This window comes from Ranitomeya imitator, chromosome 1, assembly GCF_032444005.1.
Source record: "Ranitomeya imitator isolate aRanImi1 chromosome 1, aRanImi1.pri, whole genome shotgun sequence".
Taxonomy (NCBI): Eukaryota; Metazoa; Chordata; class Amphibia; order Anura; family Dendrobatidae; genus Ranitomeya; species Ranitomeya imitator.
In genome coordinates, this window is record NC_091282.1 from 1,206,088,017 (window position 1) to 1,206,104,298 (window position 16,282).

Here is a 16,282-nt window from a genome sequence, read left to right on the forward strand (position 1 = left end):
AGCTGCACTCACTATTCTGCTGGTGCAGTCACTGTGTACATACATTACATTACTGATCCTGAGTTACATACTGTATTATACTCCAGAGCTGCACTCACTATTCTGCTGGTGCAGTCACTGTGTACATACATTACTGATCCTGAGTTACCTCCTGTATTATACTCCAGAGCTGTGCTCACTATTCTGCTGGTGCAGTCACTGTGTACATACATTACATTACTGATCCTGAGTTACCTCCTGTATTATACTCCAGATCTGCACTCACTATTCTGCTGGTGCAGTCACTGTGTACATACATTACTGAACCTGAGTTACCTCCTGTATTATACCCCAGAGCTGCACTCACTATTCTGCTGGTGCAGTCACTGTGTACATACATTACATTACTGATCCTGAGTTACATACTGTATTATACCCCAGAGCTGCACTCACTATTCTGCTGCTGCAGTCACTGTGTACACACATAACATTACTGATCCTGAGTTACCTCCTGTATTATACCCCAGAGCTGCACTCACTATTCTGCTGGTGCAGTCACTGTGTACATACATTACATTACTGATCCTGAGTTACATCCTGTATTATACCCCAGATCTGCACTCACTATTCTGCTGCTGCAGTCACTGTGTACATACATTACATTACTGATCCTGAGTTACATCCTGTATTATACCCCAGAGCTGCACTCACTATTCTGCTGGTGCAGTCACTGTGTACATACATTACATTACTGATCCTGAGTTACATACTGTATTATACTCCAGAGCTGCACTCACTATTCTGCTGGTGCAGTCACTGTGTACATACATTACATTACTGATCCTGAGTTACATCCTGTATTATACCCCAGAGCTGCACTCACTATTCTGCTGGTGCAGTCACTGTGTACATACATTACATTACTGATCCTGAGTTACATACTGTATTATACTCCAGAGCTGCACTCACTATTCTGCTGGTGCAGTCACTGTGTACATACATTACATTGCTGATCCTGAGTTACATCCTGTATTATACCCCAGAGCTGCACTCACTACTCTGAGCAGTCACTGTATACATACATTACATTGCTGATCCTGAGTTACATCCTGTATTATACTCCAGAGCTGCACTCACTATTCTGCTGGTGCAGTCACTGTGTACATACATTACTGATCCTGAGTTACCTCCTGTATTATACTCCAGAGCTGCACTCACTATTCTGCTGGTGCAGTCACTGTGTACATACATTACTGATCCTGAGTTACCTCCTGTATTATACCCCAGAGCTGCACTCACTATTCTGCTGGTGCAGTCACTGTGTACATACATTACATTACTGATCCTGAGTTACATCCTGCATTATACCCCAGAGCTGCACTCACTATTCTGCTGGTGCAGCCACTGTGTACATACATTACATTACTGATCCTGAGTTACATCCTGTATTATACTCTAGAGCTGCACTCACTATTCTGCTGGTGCAGTCACTGTGTACATACATTACATTACTGATCCTGAGTTACATCCTGCATTATACCCCAGAGCTGCACTCACTATTCTGCTGGTGCAGCCACTGTGTACATACATTACATTACTGATCCTGAGTTACATCCTGTATTATACTCTAGAGCTGCACTCACTATTCTGCTGGTGCAGTCACTGTGTACATACATTACATTACTGATCCTGAGTTACATCCTGTATTATACCCCAGAGCTGCACTCACTATTCTGCTGGTGGAGGATCAGCAGGGCGTTCCCCACGTACCTGACGAATGCCGGGATACTTGTCCGTCATCAGTCTGTCCATCTCGCTGTCAAACACGATGTTCACGTGACTCTGCAGCCGGGTCCAGGAGTTGTAGAGTTTATCTGTGAGGCTTTGGCCGAGCAACAAGGGCAAGAACGATCGATCGATGGTTTCTGCCGGCTCGGGGTCGTCCTGAGAAAAAAATCCCTTAGGTAAATATTTCGCCTTCTGGATCCCCCCCGAAATACTACTCCCATGAGTGCAGGATGGAAAGTCTGATTAGTTCTGCAACAATGAAAGAGGAAGGCGGCGCCTCACTACGTGTGCATGAAGACGGCGCTCTGCAGGTCATATGGCAATGTCACTGACCCACCATGGAACCACCAACTGCACAGGGAGCCACGATTCCTCCACAATATCCCCGCCATGCTTTACAACGTGCAGTAAATGGATCAGTAACTCAAAAGCTCCCTCTGCTGGTGATTCGTGAAATGACTGTCACAGAAAAAAAATACTAATCTGCTATATAATTGAAAACACAAAAAGAGCCCAATGAGGTCAAAAATACTCTGTTGTAAAAAAATCACAGTAATAAGCAAGTGTTTGTCAAAAGATGGAAAAAAAGCCAGGGTATTTAGTTGATACGTTTTTTTGCAAAAAAATGTATAATAACCTGCTCCACCAATCGTCAAGGTATACCCATATAGAGCAGTCCTATCTAATGTATATAATCCCTATCTGATGTATTTAAAACCTGATCATCTGTATAATACCTGTATAAGCAGGGTTCAGAGAGGGAATATCCATGCGGACATGCTGGATGGAACAGCTTCAATGCAAATGACCCACAGAGGAGTGATGGACTCCCCAGTCTTGTAGAAACAAGAGAACACTCCACCACTCCTCTGTGGGTCATTGCACTTTAGCTGTTCCATCCAGCATATCCACATGGATATTTTCTCTCTGAACCCTGCTTATACAGGTACTATACAGATGATCAGGTTTTAAATACATCAGATAGGGATTATATACATTAGATAGGACTGCTCTATATGGGTATACCTTGACGATTGGTGGAGCAGCTTAGTATACATTTTTTTGCAAAAAAACGTATCAACTAAATACCCTGTTTTTTTTTTTTCATCTTTTGACAAACACTTTCTTATTACTGTGATTTTTTTTACAACAGAGTATTTTTGACCTCACTGTGCTCTTTTGTGTCTACAAGTTTTTTGGTGGTGTGTGAACAGGTTCCTACAGACTTGTTCAATGTGCAAGTAGCCTATGTGTTTTTGGTTCTACTATATAATTGCCTAAGGGTCACTTCCGTCTTTCTGTCTGTCACAGATATTCATTGGTCGCGGCCTCTGTCTGTCATGGAAATCCAAGTCGCTGATTGGTCGCGGCAAAACAGCCACGACCAATCAGCGTCCGGTACAGTCCGGCGGAAAAATGGCAGCTCCTTCCTCCCCGCAGTCAGTGCCTGCTCCATACTCCCCTTCAGTCAGCCCTCACACAGGGTTAATGCCGGCGTTAATGGACCGCAGTGTAATGCACTCCAGTTATGCAGCTATTAACCCTGTGTGACCAACTTTTTACTATTGATGATGCGTATGCGGCATCGATAGTAAAACGATCTAATGTTAAAAATAATAATAATCATTTAAAAAAAACGAACAAAAAAAAAACGTTATTCTTACGCTCAGCCGTTGCGTCCTCTCCTCGGTAGTGCAAGCGTCAGGCTCTGGTGGCAAGGATGCTATGCGAGAAAATCCTTCCATGACGTCACGGTCATGTGACCCTGACGTCATCACAGGTCCTGCGCTCATCCAACCCTGGGACCGGAAGCTGCCGAGTGCACCGCACACAGGCGACAGAACTACAAGGGCTCCCTCGGAAGGTGAGTATATGTTTATTTTTTATTTTAAGTCTTTTTTAACCTGTTACATACGTGGCTGGGCAATATACTACGTGACTGGGCAATATACTACGTGACTCTGTGCTGTATACTACGTCACTGGGCAATATACTACGTGGCTGGGCAATATACTACGTGACTGGGCAATATACTACGTGACTCTGTGCTGTATACTACGTCACTGGGCAATATACTACGTGGCTGGGCAATATACTACGTGACTGGGCAATATACTACGTGGCTGGGCAATATACTACGTCACTGGGCAATATACTACGTGACTCTGCTGTATACTACGTGACTCTGTGCTGTATACTACGTCACTGGACAATATACTACGTGGCTGGGCAATATACTACGTGACTGGGCAATATACTACGTGACTCTGTGCTGTATACTACGTCACTGGGCAATATACTACGTGGCTGGGCAATATACTACGTGACTGGGCAATATACTACGTGACTGGGCAATATACTACGTGACTCTGCTGTATACTACGTGACTCTGTGCTGTATACTACGTCACTGGACAATATACTACGTCACTGGGCAATATACTACGTGACTGGGCAATATACTACGTGACTGGGCAATATACTACGTGACTCTGCTGTATACTACGTCACTGGGCAATATACTACGTGGCTGGGCAATATACTACGTGGCTGGGCAATATACTACGTGGCTGGGCAATATACTACGTGACTGGGCAATATACTACGTGACTGGGCAATATACTACGTGGCTGGGCAATATACTACATGACTGGGCAATATACTACATGGCTGGGCAATATACTACGTGACTGGGCAATATACTACGTGGCTGGGCAATATACTACGTGGCTGGGCAATATACTACATGACTGGGCAATATACTACATGGCTGGGCAATATACTACGTGACTGGGCAATATACTACGTGACTCTGTGCTGTATACTACGTCACTGGGCAATATACTACATGGCTGGGCAATATACTACGTGGCTGGGCAATATACTACGTGGCTGGGCAGTATACTACGTGACTGGGCAATATACTACGTGACTGTGCTGTATACTGCGTGACTGTGCTGTATACTACGTGACTGTGCTGTATACTACGTGACTGTGCTGTATACTACGTGACTGTGCTGTATACTGCGTGACTGTGCTGTATACTACGTGACTGTGCTGTATACTACGTGACTGTGCTGTATACTACGTGGCTGGGCAATATACTACGTGGCTGGGCAATATACTACGTGACTGTGCTGTATACTACGTGAATGGGCAATATACAACGTGACTGGGCAATATACTACGTGGCTGGGCAATATACTACGTGGCTGGGCAATATACTACGTGACTGTGCTGTATACTACGTCACTGTGCTGTATACTACGTCACTGGGCAATATACTACGTCACTGGGCAATATACTACGTGACTGGGCAATATACTACGTGACTCTGTGCTGTATACTACGTGACTGGGCAATATACTACGTGACTGTGCAATATACTACGTGACTCTGTGCTCTATACTACGTCACTGGGCAATATACTACATGGCTGGGCAATATACTACGTAGCTGGGCAATATACTACATGGCTGGGCAATATACTACGTGGCTGGGCAATATACTAAGTGACTGGGCAATATATTACGTGACTGGCCAATATACTACATAGATGGGCAATATACTACGTGACTGGGCAATATACTACGTGACTGGGCAATATACTATGTCGCTGGGCAATATACTACGTGACTGGGCAATATACTACGTGACTGTGCAATATACTACGTGACTCTGTGCTCTATACTACGTCACTGGGCAATATACTACATGGCTGGGCAATATACTACGTGACTGGGCAATATACTACGTGACTCTGTGCTGTATACTACGTCACTGGGCAATATACTACATGGCTGGGCAATATACTACGTGGCTGGGCAATATACTACGTGGCTGGGCAGTATACTACGTGACTGGGCAATATACTACGTGACTGTGCTGTATACTGCGTGACTGTGCTGTATACTACGTGACTGTGCTGTATACTACGTGACTGTGCTGTATACTACGTGACTGTGCTGTATACTGCGTGACTGTGCTGTATACTACGTGACTGTGCTGTATACTACGTGACTGTGCTGTATACTACGTGGCTGGGCAATATACTACGTGGCTGGGCAATATACTACGTGACTGTGCTGTATACTACGTGAATGGGCAATATACAACGTGACTGGGCAATATACTACGTGGCTGGGCAATATACTACGTGGCTGGGCAATATACTACGTGACTGTGCTGTATACTACGTCACTGTGCTGTATACTACGTCACTGGGCAATATACTACGTCACTGGGCAATATACTACGTGACTGGGCAATATACTACGTGACTCTGTGCTGTATACTACGTGACTGGGCAATATACTACGTGACTGTGCAATATACTACGTGACTCTGTGCTCTATACTACGTCACTGGGCAATATACTACATGGCTGGGCAATATACTACGTAGCTGGGCAATATACTACATGGCTGGGCAATATACTACGTGGCTGGGCAATATACTAAGTGACTGGGCAATATATTACGTGACTGGCCAATATACTACATAGATGGGCAATATACTACGTGACTGGGCAATATACTACGTGACTGGGCAATATACTATGTCGCTGGGCAATATACTACGTGACTGGGCAATATACTACGTGACTGTGCAATATACTACGTGACTCTGTGCTCTATACTACGTCACTGGGCAATATACTACATGGCTGGGCAATATACTATGTGGCTGGGCAATATACTACATGGCTGGGCAATATACTACGTGGCTGGGCAATATACTAAGTGACTGGGCAATATATTACGTGACTGGCCAATATACTACATAGATGGGCAATATACTACGTGACTGGGCAATATACTATGTCGCTGGGCAATATACTACGTAGCTGGGCAATATACTATGTCGCTGGGCAATATACTACGTAGCTGGGCAATATACTAAGTGACTGGGCAATATACTACGTGGCTCGACCAATCAGCGAAGCACAGTGTATTGCGGTCTCGCGAGATGATGACGTAGTGGTCTTGCAAGACCGCTACGTCATCATCTCGCGAGACCGCAACGCATGGAGCGGTCACCAGAGCGTCGCGAGGAGCGGTAAAGGCCGGTTCTGGATGCGGGGGCCGACGGACGGTGAGTATATAACGATTTTTAATTTTTTAAATTATTTTTAACATTAGATCTTTTTACTATTGACGCTGCATAGGCAGCATCAATAGTAAAAAGTTGGTTACACAGGGTTAATAGTGTTGAGGGAGTGCATTACACCGCGGCATAACGCTGTGTAACGCTGCCATTAACCCTGTGTGAGCGCTGACTGGAGGGGAGTATGGAGCGGGCACTGACTGCGGGGAGGAAGGAGCGGCCATTTTTTCGCCGGACTGAATATCTTATATATATATATATATATATATACACACACATACATACACATACATACGCACACACACAGCTGGCGTTGTTTTCTGGACGTAGCTGGACTGGAGCACATGATAATGATGAGCGTTGAACACCTTTCCTTCCACAAAGTAACAAAACCTTCCTGTGCAACAGAGAACCAATCATGACGCAAAAAAAAAAAAAAATCCAGCCTTTAGGCGCCATCTGCTGTTCGCATGAAATATGACAGGACTTGTTGATTGAAAGCTTTTGGCGCCATCTAGTGTTGGCACAGATTATTACCATCACATTTTCTTTAGAATAAGAATACTTTAATCAGACATTTTCACACTTCACATCTATTTTTCAGATTGTACATTAAGTAAAACACTTTATTTAAAAGATAATGTTATGTTATCCCTGAAAAATTGCCCCCAAAGTGTCGTTGGCTAGGTGTCTGTCCTTTATCTCCAATAGTTATCAGTCTTGGAGACGCCAAAAAAAGTTTACAGGAAAACAGAAAAAGTTGCTAAACTCCGAAAAATAAATTTGATGTATATAGGGGAAGGCTCATCACATCCTACCTCGGTCCCGGTGCCCTGCGGGGGGATCTTCTGCTCCTCCGCCATCACTGCCAGTAACTTCTGTATGAGGGTGACATCCTTTAGGACAGCTTGCAGATTAACCGTCTGCCCGTTGGTGTACATCTGATCCGCCAAGCGATTGACAGGGCGGTAACTGCGCCAAGAAGAGAACGGAACACTCAGAGGACAAGCAGAACGTTCTGACAACCGGAGAGCCGGCGGATGGAGCCGACACCTCCCCTCCATGTGACCTACCGAGCTGGAGGGACCACCACCAGGTCAAGGAAAAACACATCTGGGGAGAACTCCTTGCCGATGGCCATGCCGGAAAACAGGCACCGGAGGAAGAAACCTGGAGACGTAGAATAAAGACAGTCACAAGGCAGAATTACGTCCATTTAAATCCTTCGCCCCCGGCGCCATTTTCCATCCCCAGTCTTCCCGGAGCCATAACCTTTTTAATTTTCCATATAGCCATGTGACCCCTTGTTTTTTTGCGGGATGAACTGTACATTTGAATGACACCATTCATTTTACCATATAGTGCACAAGGAAAAATTCCAAGTTTATTTAAGTGGTGAAAATAAATTAAAAAATGTTAAAAAAAATTTTTTAAAAATGTGCTTTTTATTATCATTTTCCGAGACCTGTAATGTTATTTTTGTGATCTGGGTGAAGGCTTATTTTTTTGCGCCCTGAGCTGACGTTTTTATCGATACCATTGGGGGTGGATACGATACCTTGCTCACCCGTTTTTGCATTTTATTGCAAAGTTGAGGCAGTCAAAAAAAAAACCCCATAATTTTGACATTTCGATTATTTTTCTCGTTACACCATTTACCGATCGGATTCATTTCTTTCATATTTTCATAGATCGGGTGATTCTGAACGCGGCGATACCAAATATGTGTTTTTTTTTAACTTTTATTTTCATTGGGGAGAAACTTGAATTGTGTTTTTTTTCATGTTTTTAATTTTTTTTTTTCTTGCACAATTTCACTTATGTGTAGGTTCCCTTAGGGGACTGGCAGCTGTGATCACCTGACCCATGCAGACACGTGAGATCACATGTGTAGACGGCAGCGTTGTATCTGCCATCGAGTAAACAAAGGGCGACCGCAGATTCATTACGTTACTTTCTATTTTATTACATTTAGGACAGCTTAACTCCTGGACAACCCCTTTAAATCCTTATTACATTTAGGACGGATTTTTTAACTCCTGGACAACCCCTTTAAATATCCTTATTACATTTAGGATGGATTCTTTAACTCCTGGACAACTCCTTTAAATCCACCCAAAAAAGGAGTGATTAAATACGACAACAGTGGCCAATCACTGGCTGCCGTCATCCACGGTAACACCCCCGAGGTACCCGTATAAGCATGGCGCTACCTTCATTTTCCCATAGAGCCTCTACGTGCTCCTTTGTAGTGCTGGGAGTCAGGAAGCCGCGTTCAGTGATCTCTGAGGTCTCCTCAACTGCAAAAAGAAAAAAACAAAAATTAGAAATACAAGAAACGTTGCTAAAATCCCCCATGTACATAGGACTGGGGTGTAACCGCTTAGACGCCGCATTCAGCATCGTCTGAAGCATCTAAGGGGGTTAGACTATTGTGATGGCCGTTGCGCACGGCACAGACACAGGTCTTCCCAGCCACCCTTCAAAAAAAAAAAAAAAAAAATTTGTCAAATTTAAAGGGGCACTTTTCTAAATTTTGATTAAACCAAAAGATATAAAACGGATGTAGTAGGGGGGGCACTCACTTCCCGGGACCCTCGTACTCTTAGCCGGGTTCTTCTTGCCTCCTTTGGAGCTCATCAGGACGGTCAGCTTGCTGTTGTGTTCTTTCCGGACGGCGGAGGACGGCGCACTAAGAAAAAAAAAAAAAAAAACATCAGAAGTTAGAAGAGTTATTAAAAGTTTGCCACGTTGGTCAAAGTTTGAGCGCCCGTCCGACCCCTAAGAGGCCTCTGATTCAGTTTTCTCAGCCAGCAGAAAAGTTTAGACACTAAACCAAAACAAAACAAAAAACACTATTTTAGAATAATAAAATTACTAAAACAATTACTCAGTTCCCTGGTGGTCTGGGGAAGACCACTGGGGGAGGTTTATTGCCTGTAGTCCTGGTGGTCTAGAGCACGCCTCTGTCAGAGGTTAATACTCCATTTCTAAAAACACGGTGGCCATAAATGGATCCCGGCACGGTCTCCTCCATTACTCACTGGCAATTCGGACATTTCTTCGCCCCCATTTGCGTCCTCCAGAAGTTCAGGAGAAGATTGTTCCTGGTCACACAGATATTCTTCACCTGAGAAGAAGTCACAGATGGAAAATCACTAACCCACCGACTCTCTGACCACCTGTAGTTTAAAGGGGTTGGCCACCATTTTTTTTTTAATTTACATTCATGTATTTGGGGCTAAAAAAATAAGTAAAATGCCATTGGGTTTTATTAGATATTTTGCATCGTTTGGCTTTTATCGCCTCTTACATTTCCCAGCACATTGGTCTGTGGTCAAACATCAGCTGAGAAGAGCTCAGAATAAGACAGATAAGAGAGTAACAGGTGCAAACCTCCCATCCTACCAAGCTCACTGATGGAGTCTCAGTTAACTCATTCTGCAGCCAGATTTTTAGCCCAAAATACATGTATTTAAGGAATAACTAAATGTCAGACACTGACCCGGGACACGTCCTGCCTCTTGGGGTGGGCTTTAAGCACTTTCTTGGTGTAGGTTTCTAATTCTTCTTTAACCTCCGTGCCGCTGGCCGTGGCGCAACCTTCTAGGAACTGGAGGCAGAAGAGAAGGAAACAGTCGGATCTACGGAACGTCATCTTACATGGAGTCCGCCGGAAATCAGGATAATGTGGGAAGCGCGACTCACCCGGCTGAGAACGGCCTCCAGCTCGTAGACCTCCTGCACGGCCCCCCGCTCCAGCAGCCGCAGCTGGTTGTGCAGCAGATGGATGGCGGATCGCGGACACGTCAGCAGGCGGCAGTGGAAGCAGGAGCCCTTCACCAGCGCGTACAGCTTCTACCGCGAGGAAGAGAAGGAAAAAAATTAATTGGTTTCTGTGTCCCCCCCGATGAAGTGACAGAGAAATGTTGGTGGTCTCCATTTTCTGATACATGTAACATACGGGGAACTTTCTGCATTTCAGGCTGTCATTTTTATCAGCCCCATGTTTCGGTACATTCACCTCTTGCTCACTCTTTATTGCAGTTTTCAGGGCAGAAGAGCTGCATTTCCATGGGCAAACTGGACAGCAGAGGGGCAAAAACAGGACAGCATGGGGGGGGGCAAAAAACAGGACAGCGCAGGGGGGTGGGCAAAAACAGGACAGCGCGGGGGGAGCAAAAACAGGACAGCGCGGGGGGAGCAAAAACAGGACAGCGCGGGGGGAGCAAAAACAGGACAGCGCGAGGGGAGCAAAAACAGGACAGCGCGAGGGGAGCAAAAACAGGACAGCGCGAGGAGAGCAAAAACAGGACAGCGCGAGGGGAGCAAAAACAGGACAGCGCGAGGGGAGCAAAAACAGGACAGCGCGAGGGGAGCAAAAACAGGACAGCGCGAGGGGAGCAAAAACAAGACAGCGCGGGGGGAGCAAAAACAGGACAGCGCGGGGGGAGCAAAAACAAAACAGCGCAGGGGGGCGCAAATACAGGACAAACGTCGGAACAGCAATTATTATACCTACATCAAACAGCAGGGGATTGTACACAGTCAGCGGCAGCTCAATATGGCCCAGATGTCCGGGGCAGCTGGAGAAGTCCTGGGCACAGGTGTCGCACACTTCTCTGCTGTCCGCTGGGCCCAAGGACAGGTCGTACAGGCCGTTCACCATGGGATTGCCCGCAGGGTCCACATACTGGGGGTTGGTGATGGCTTTCACACTCAGCTGCCTAGAAAAGAAAAAGACACCGGTCACAATATGGAATGAAGAGCAAAAAACAGGGATTTTTGTGTACTCACAGTAAAATCCTTTTCTCAGAGCCAATCATTGGGGGACATAGGACCATGGATGCTGCTGCCACTAGGAGGACACTAAAGGCCCCTTCACATTAAGCGACGCTGCAGCGATACCGACAACGATCCGAATCGCTGCAGCGTCGCTGTTTGGTCGCTGGAGAGCTGTCACACAGACCGCTCTCCAGCGACCAACGATGCCGGTAACCAGGGTAAACATCGGATAACTAAGCGCAGGGCCGCGCTTAGTAACCCGATGTTTACCCTGGTTACCATGCTAAAAGTAAAAAAAAACAAACACTAGATACTTACCTACCGCTGTCTGTCCTCCAGCGCTGCGCTCTGCTTCTCTGCTCTCCTCCTGTACTGGCTGTGAGCCGGAAAGCAGAGCGGTGACGTCACCGCTCTGCTTTCCGGCTCACAGCCAGTACAGGAGGAGTGCAGAGCACAGCGCTGGAGGACAGACAGCGGTAGGTAAGTATCTAGTGTTTGTTTTTTTTTACTTTTAGCATGGTAACCAGGGTAAACATCGGGTTACTAAGCGCGACCCTGCGCTTAGTAACCCGATGTTTACCCTGGTTACCAGTGAAGACATCGCTGGATCGGTGTCACACACGCCGATCCAGCGATGTCTGCAGGAGTCCAGCGACGAAATAAAGTTCTGGACTTTATTCAGCAACCAACGATCTCCCAGCAGGGGCCTGATCGTTGGTCGCTGTCACACATAACGATTTCATTAACGATATCGTTGCTACGTCACAAATAGCAACGATATCGTTAACAATATCGTTATGTGTGAAGGTACCTTAAGTAATACAGAAAGAATAGCTCCTCCCCTGCAGTATACACCCTCCTGCTGGCTCCAATTGAACCAGTTCGGTAACAAAGCAGTAGGAGCTTAACATTTAACCAAAATGAACTATGTCAAAACCAAGGCAACACAGAAAACCAAAGCAGTTAGGCTAACAGGGTGGGTGCTGTGTCCCCCGATGATTGGCTCGGAGAAAAGGATTTTACGGTGAGTACACAAAAATCCCTGTTTCTCCTACGCCTCATTGGGGGACACAGGACCATGGGACATCCTAAAGCAGTCCCTGGGTGGGGAACAATCAACTGTAATTGCTCCTTGTACCCACAGGTTACAGATGTGGCACAGCCGCCTGCAAAATTCGTCTGCCGACGGTCGCATCTGCCGAGGCCTGAGAATGAATATAGTAATGTTTTGTAAACGTATGCAGATTGGACCAGGTCGCAGCTCTGCAAACTTGTGCTGCCGAAGCTTGGTGCCGGATGGCCCAAGACGCACCCACTGACCGAGTGGAATGAGCCTTAATCCCTGCTGGGACAGAATGACCTCTGACTTGGTAGGACTTAGCTGAACGAATCCATTTGGCTATTGTCGCCTTGGAAGCAGGAAACCCCTTCCTTCACCCTTCCGGGAGCACAAACAGGGCATCTGACATGCGGAAGGACGCCGTCCGCGAGACGTACTTCTTGAGAGCTCTCACTAAATCCAGTGTGTGGAGGGCCTTCTCGAAGCGATGTACTGGTGCCGGACAGAGTGACGGTAAAACAATGTCCTCATTGAGATGAAAAGAAGAGACAACTTTTGGCAAAAAAGATGTTCTCAAAACCACCTTATCCTGATGAAAATTCAGGGACGGAACTTGACAAGACAAAGCCGCCAGCTCTGAGACTCGTCTAATGGACGTGACCGCAACCAGGAAGGCAACCTTCCATGAAAGAAAGGACAGGGAAACCTCCTGTAGAGGTTCGAAAGGAGCTTCTTGCAAGACTCTGAGGACCAGATTAAGGTCCCATGGTTCCAACGGCATCCTATAGGGTGGCACCTTATGGGAGACTCCCTGAATGAACGTCTTCACTTGTAATCTGTTGGCAATCCTGCGTTGGAAAAGAACGGACAAAGCAGAAATCTGCCCCTTGAGAGAACTAAGGGCGAGACCCAAGCCCAAACCGGTTTGTAAAAATTTGAGGATGGAAGGAATGGAAAATTCAAGAGGAGAACGTCCCCGGTCGTTTCACCAGGAAAACAAAGTTTTCCAAGTGTGATGATAAATACGCATAGGCGTAGGCATTCTAGCGCTGATCATGGTAGAGATGACCTCCGGAGAGAAACCGGCCTGGGTTAGAACCCAGGACTCAACGGCCATGCCGTCAAACACAGGGCCTCGGAGTTCTGGTGGTAAAAGGGGCCGTGTGATAGCAGGTCTGCGTGATTCGGTAATCGCCAGGGAACATCGGCGACTAGTTGAACTAGTTCCGCATACCACGCCCAGCGCAGCCAATCTGGCGCAATCAGGATTACTGGTCCTCCCTCTGCTCTTCTTGAGGACTCTCGGCAGTAAGGGGAGTGGGGGAAATATGTACGGAAGCTGAAAATGATGTCATGGGAGTACGAGTGCATCTGCCCCAATGGCTGTTGGATCGTGGGACCGAGCTATGAAGTCGGGAACTTTGGAATTTAGTCGTGAGGCCATCAGATCCACGTAAGGAGTTCCCTAACGACAGCAGATCTGGTGGAAGATCTCCGGATGGAGAGACCACTCCCCGGAGTCGAGGCTTTGACAACTGAGGAAATCTGCCTCCCAATTGTCCACTCCCGGGATGAGAACCGCAGGAATCATTGAGATGTTTTTCTCGGGCCAACGGAGAATGTAGCCTACCTCGCTCATGGCTGCCATGCTGCGGGTTCCCCCCTGTCGCTTGATGTATGCCACTACAGTGGCATTGTCAGACTGAATCCTGATGGGACGAGCCATCAGGAAGGGATGGAACTGGAGAAGAGCTAACCTGATAGCCCGAATTTCTAATAAGAAGTTGATCGGATGGCGTGATTCCTGAAGTGACAAGCGGTCCTGAGCAGTGTGATGTAGGAACACCGCTCCCCAGCCTAGAAGACTGGCATCTGTCACAACTAGCCAATGTATTGGAAGAAAAGACTTCCCTTGATTCAGGGAGAACTTCAATGCCCACCTCCTGAGAGACTGTCTGACTCGCTGGGGAAGAAAGAACCGACGGTCGAGGGAGGACGGGTTCCTGTCCCAAACAGCCAGGAGGCCATGCTGTAAGGGACGGAGGTGTAATTGGGCAAATGGAACCGCCTCCATAGCTGCTACCATCCTGCCGAGGACTCCCATACTGAAGCGCAGAGAGTGAGTGCAAGGTTAAGAGAGCTTCTGAGCTTCCCGCTGTAAGGCTGAGATCTTTTTCGGGGGAAGAAGCACCAACCCCTGGGATGAATCCAGTATCATACCTAGAAAGGAAATTTGCTGAGCTGGTACTGGGGAAGATTTTTTGAAGTTAATCTTCCAACCCAGGCGAGAAAGAGAATCCATTGTGATGTTCTTGGCCTCCTTGCAGGAGCGGTGGCGAGGCCGAAGTTCAAAGCAACGAATTTGAAGTGTTGTTCCTGAACTGCGAAGCGAAGAAACCTCTGGTGAGAGGGGAAAATTGGAATGTGGAGGCACGCGACCAGAATGTCTATAGACATCCTTTTTCCCATGGAGTCGATGACAGAACGAAGCGATTCCATTCGGAATCGTCACACCCTGACAAACTTGTTCAGCAGTTTTAGGTCCAGTATGGGCCGTACTGTACCGTCCTTCTTTGGAACAATGAACTGGTTTGAATAAAAACCTTGAAACCTTTCGCTCTGAGGGACCGGGATAATAACCCTGTCTTCTTTTAGAGAGCAATGGCTTGGAAGAACTCTGATGTCTTTGCCCTGGGAGGAGAAGACAGGAAAAAACGATTTGTTGGGAGAGAGGAGAATTTTATTTTGCATCCGGAGGACACAAGGTCGCGGACCCATTCGTCGTGAACGACCGAGAGCCAAGCGTCACTGAAGGAAAGCAGGCGGACGCCTACTTTGAGGGTGTCCCCCCGAATACCACAGGGAGTCATTGTGTGGGAGATCTGCCTGGTCTGGACCCCCTGGATCCTGACTGCCTAGGCCTGCCTCTCCATGAAGGGGAAGGTTTGTAAGAGGTCTGGGGACCTCTATCCCTACATTGTGCCCAGTCGGGTCCAGAAGATGTAGAGTACCAATTTGAGTTGGAACGAAAAAAATTGGGACCGAGCCTGCTATTGCTGGTTTCGAAAGGGCCGATAGGGTCTCTGTTGTGGGAGAAATTTACTCTTCCCATCAGTGGCATCAGAAATTGAATGATCTAGTTTTTCGCTAAAAAGGCGACCGCTCTGATATGGTAAAGAAGTCAATGACTTTTTGGAAGAAGAATCCGCACGCCAGTCCCTGAGCCATAAGGACCTCCGAATGGTGATGGCGTTTGCTGCTGCTTGAGAAGCGCAGTCAGCGGCATCCAGAGACGCGGTCACTAGAAAATCCCCAGCTCTGGCTATCTGAGTAGCGAGGTCTGCTACCTCGGGGGGAAGATTGGTATCCAGAACAGCTGAAGACAAGACCTCAGCCCAATGGGTCATAGCCTTAGCCACCCACGTAGCGGCAAAAGATGAAAAGAGTGCGGCTGCTGAGGCTTCAAAGGCTGAACGAGCCATATTGTCAATCTGACGATCGGTGGGGTTTTTAATCGAGGCGCCCTCTGAAGAGGATAAAATAGATTTAGTAGCTAGGCGCAACA

At 46.8% G+C, this 16,282-nt stretch overlaps 1 protein-coding gene across 1 annotated transcript in view; it reads right to left on the reverse strand.

Annotated features, from left to right (window-relative positions):
* POLR1A (RNA polymerase I subunit A) overlaps positions 1-16,282 on the reverse strand; it is a 106,532-nt gene that overhangs the window by 74,708 nt on the left and 15,542 nt on the right. The window contains exons 2-10 of the mRNA XM_069744923.1: positions 11,395-11,599; positions 10,581-10,730; positions 10,378-10,485; positions 9,917-10,002; positions 9,458-9,564; positions 9,086-9,172; positions 7,946-8,042; positions 7,691-7,844; positions 1,750-1,923 (exon numbers count right to left, since the gene is read on the reverse strand). Of these exons, the coding sequence (XP_069601024.1) occupies positions 1,750-1,923; positions 7,691-7,844; positions 7,946-8,042; positions 9,086-9,172; positions 9,458-9,564; positions 9,917-10,002; positions 10,378-10,485; positions 10,581-10,730; positions 11,395-11,599 (1,168 nt within the window). The remainder of the gene's footprint in view (positions 1-1,749; positions 1,924-7,690; positions 7,845-7,945; positions 8,043-9,085; positions 9,173-9,457; positions 9,565-9,916; positions 10,003-10,377; positions 10,486-10,580; positions 10,731-11,394; positions 11,600-16,282) is intronic.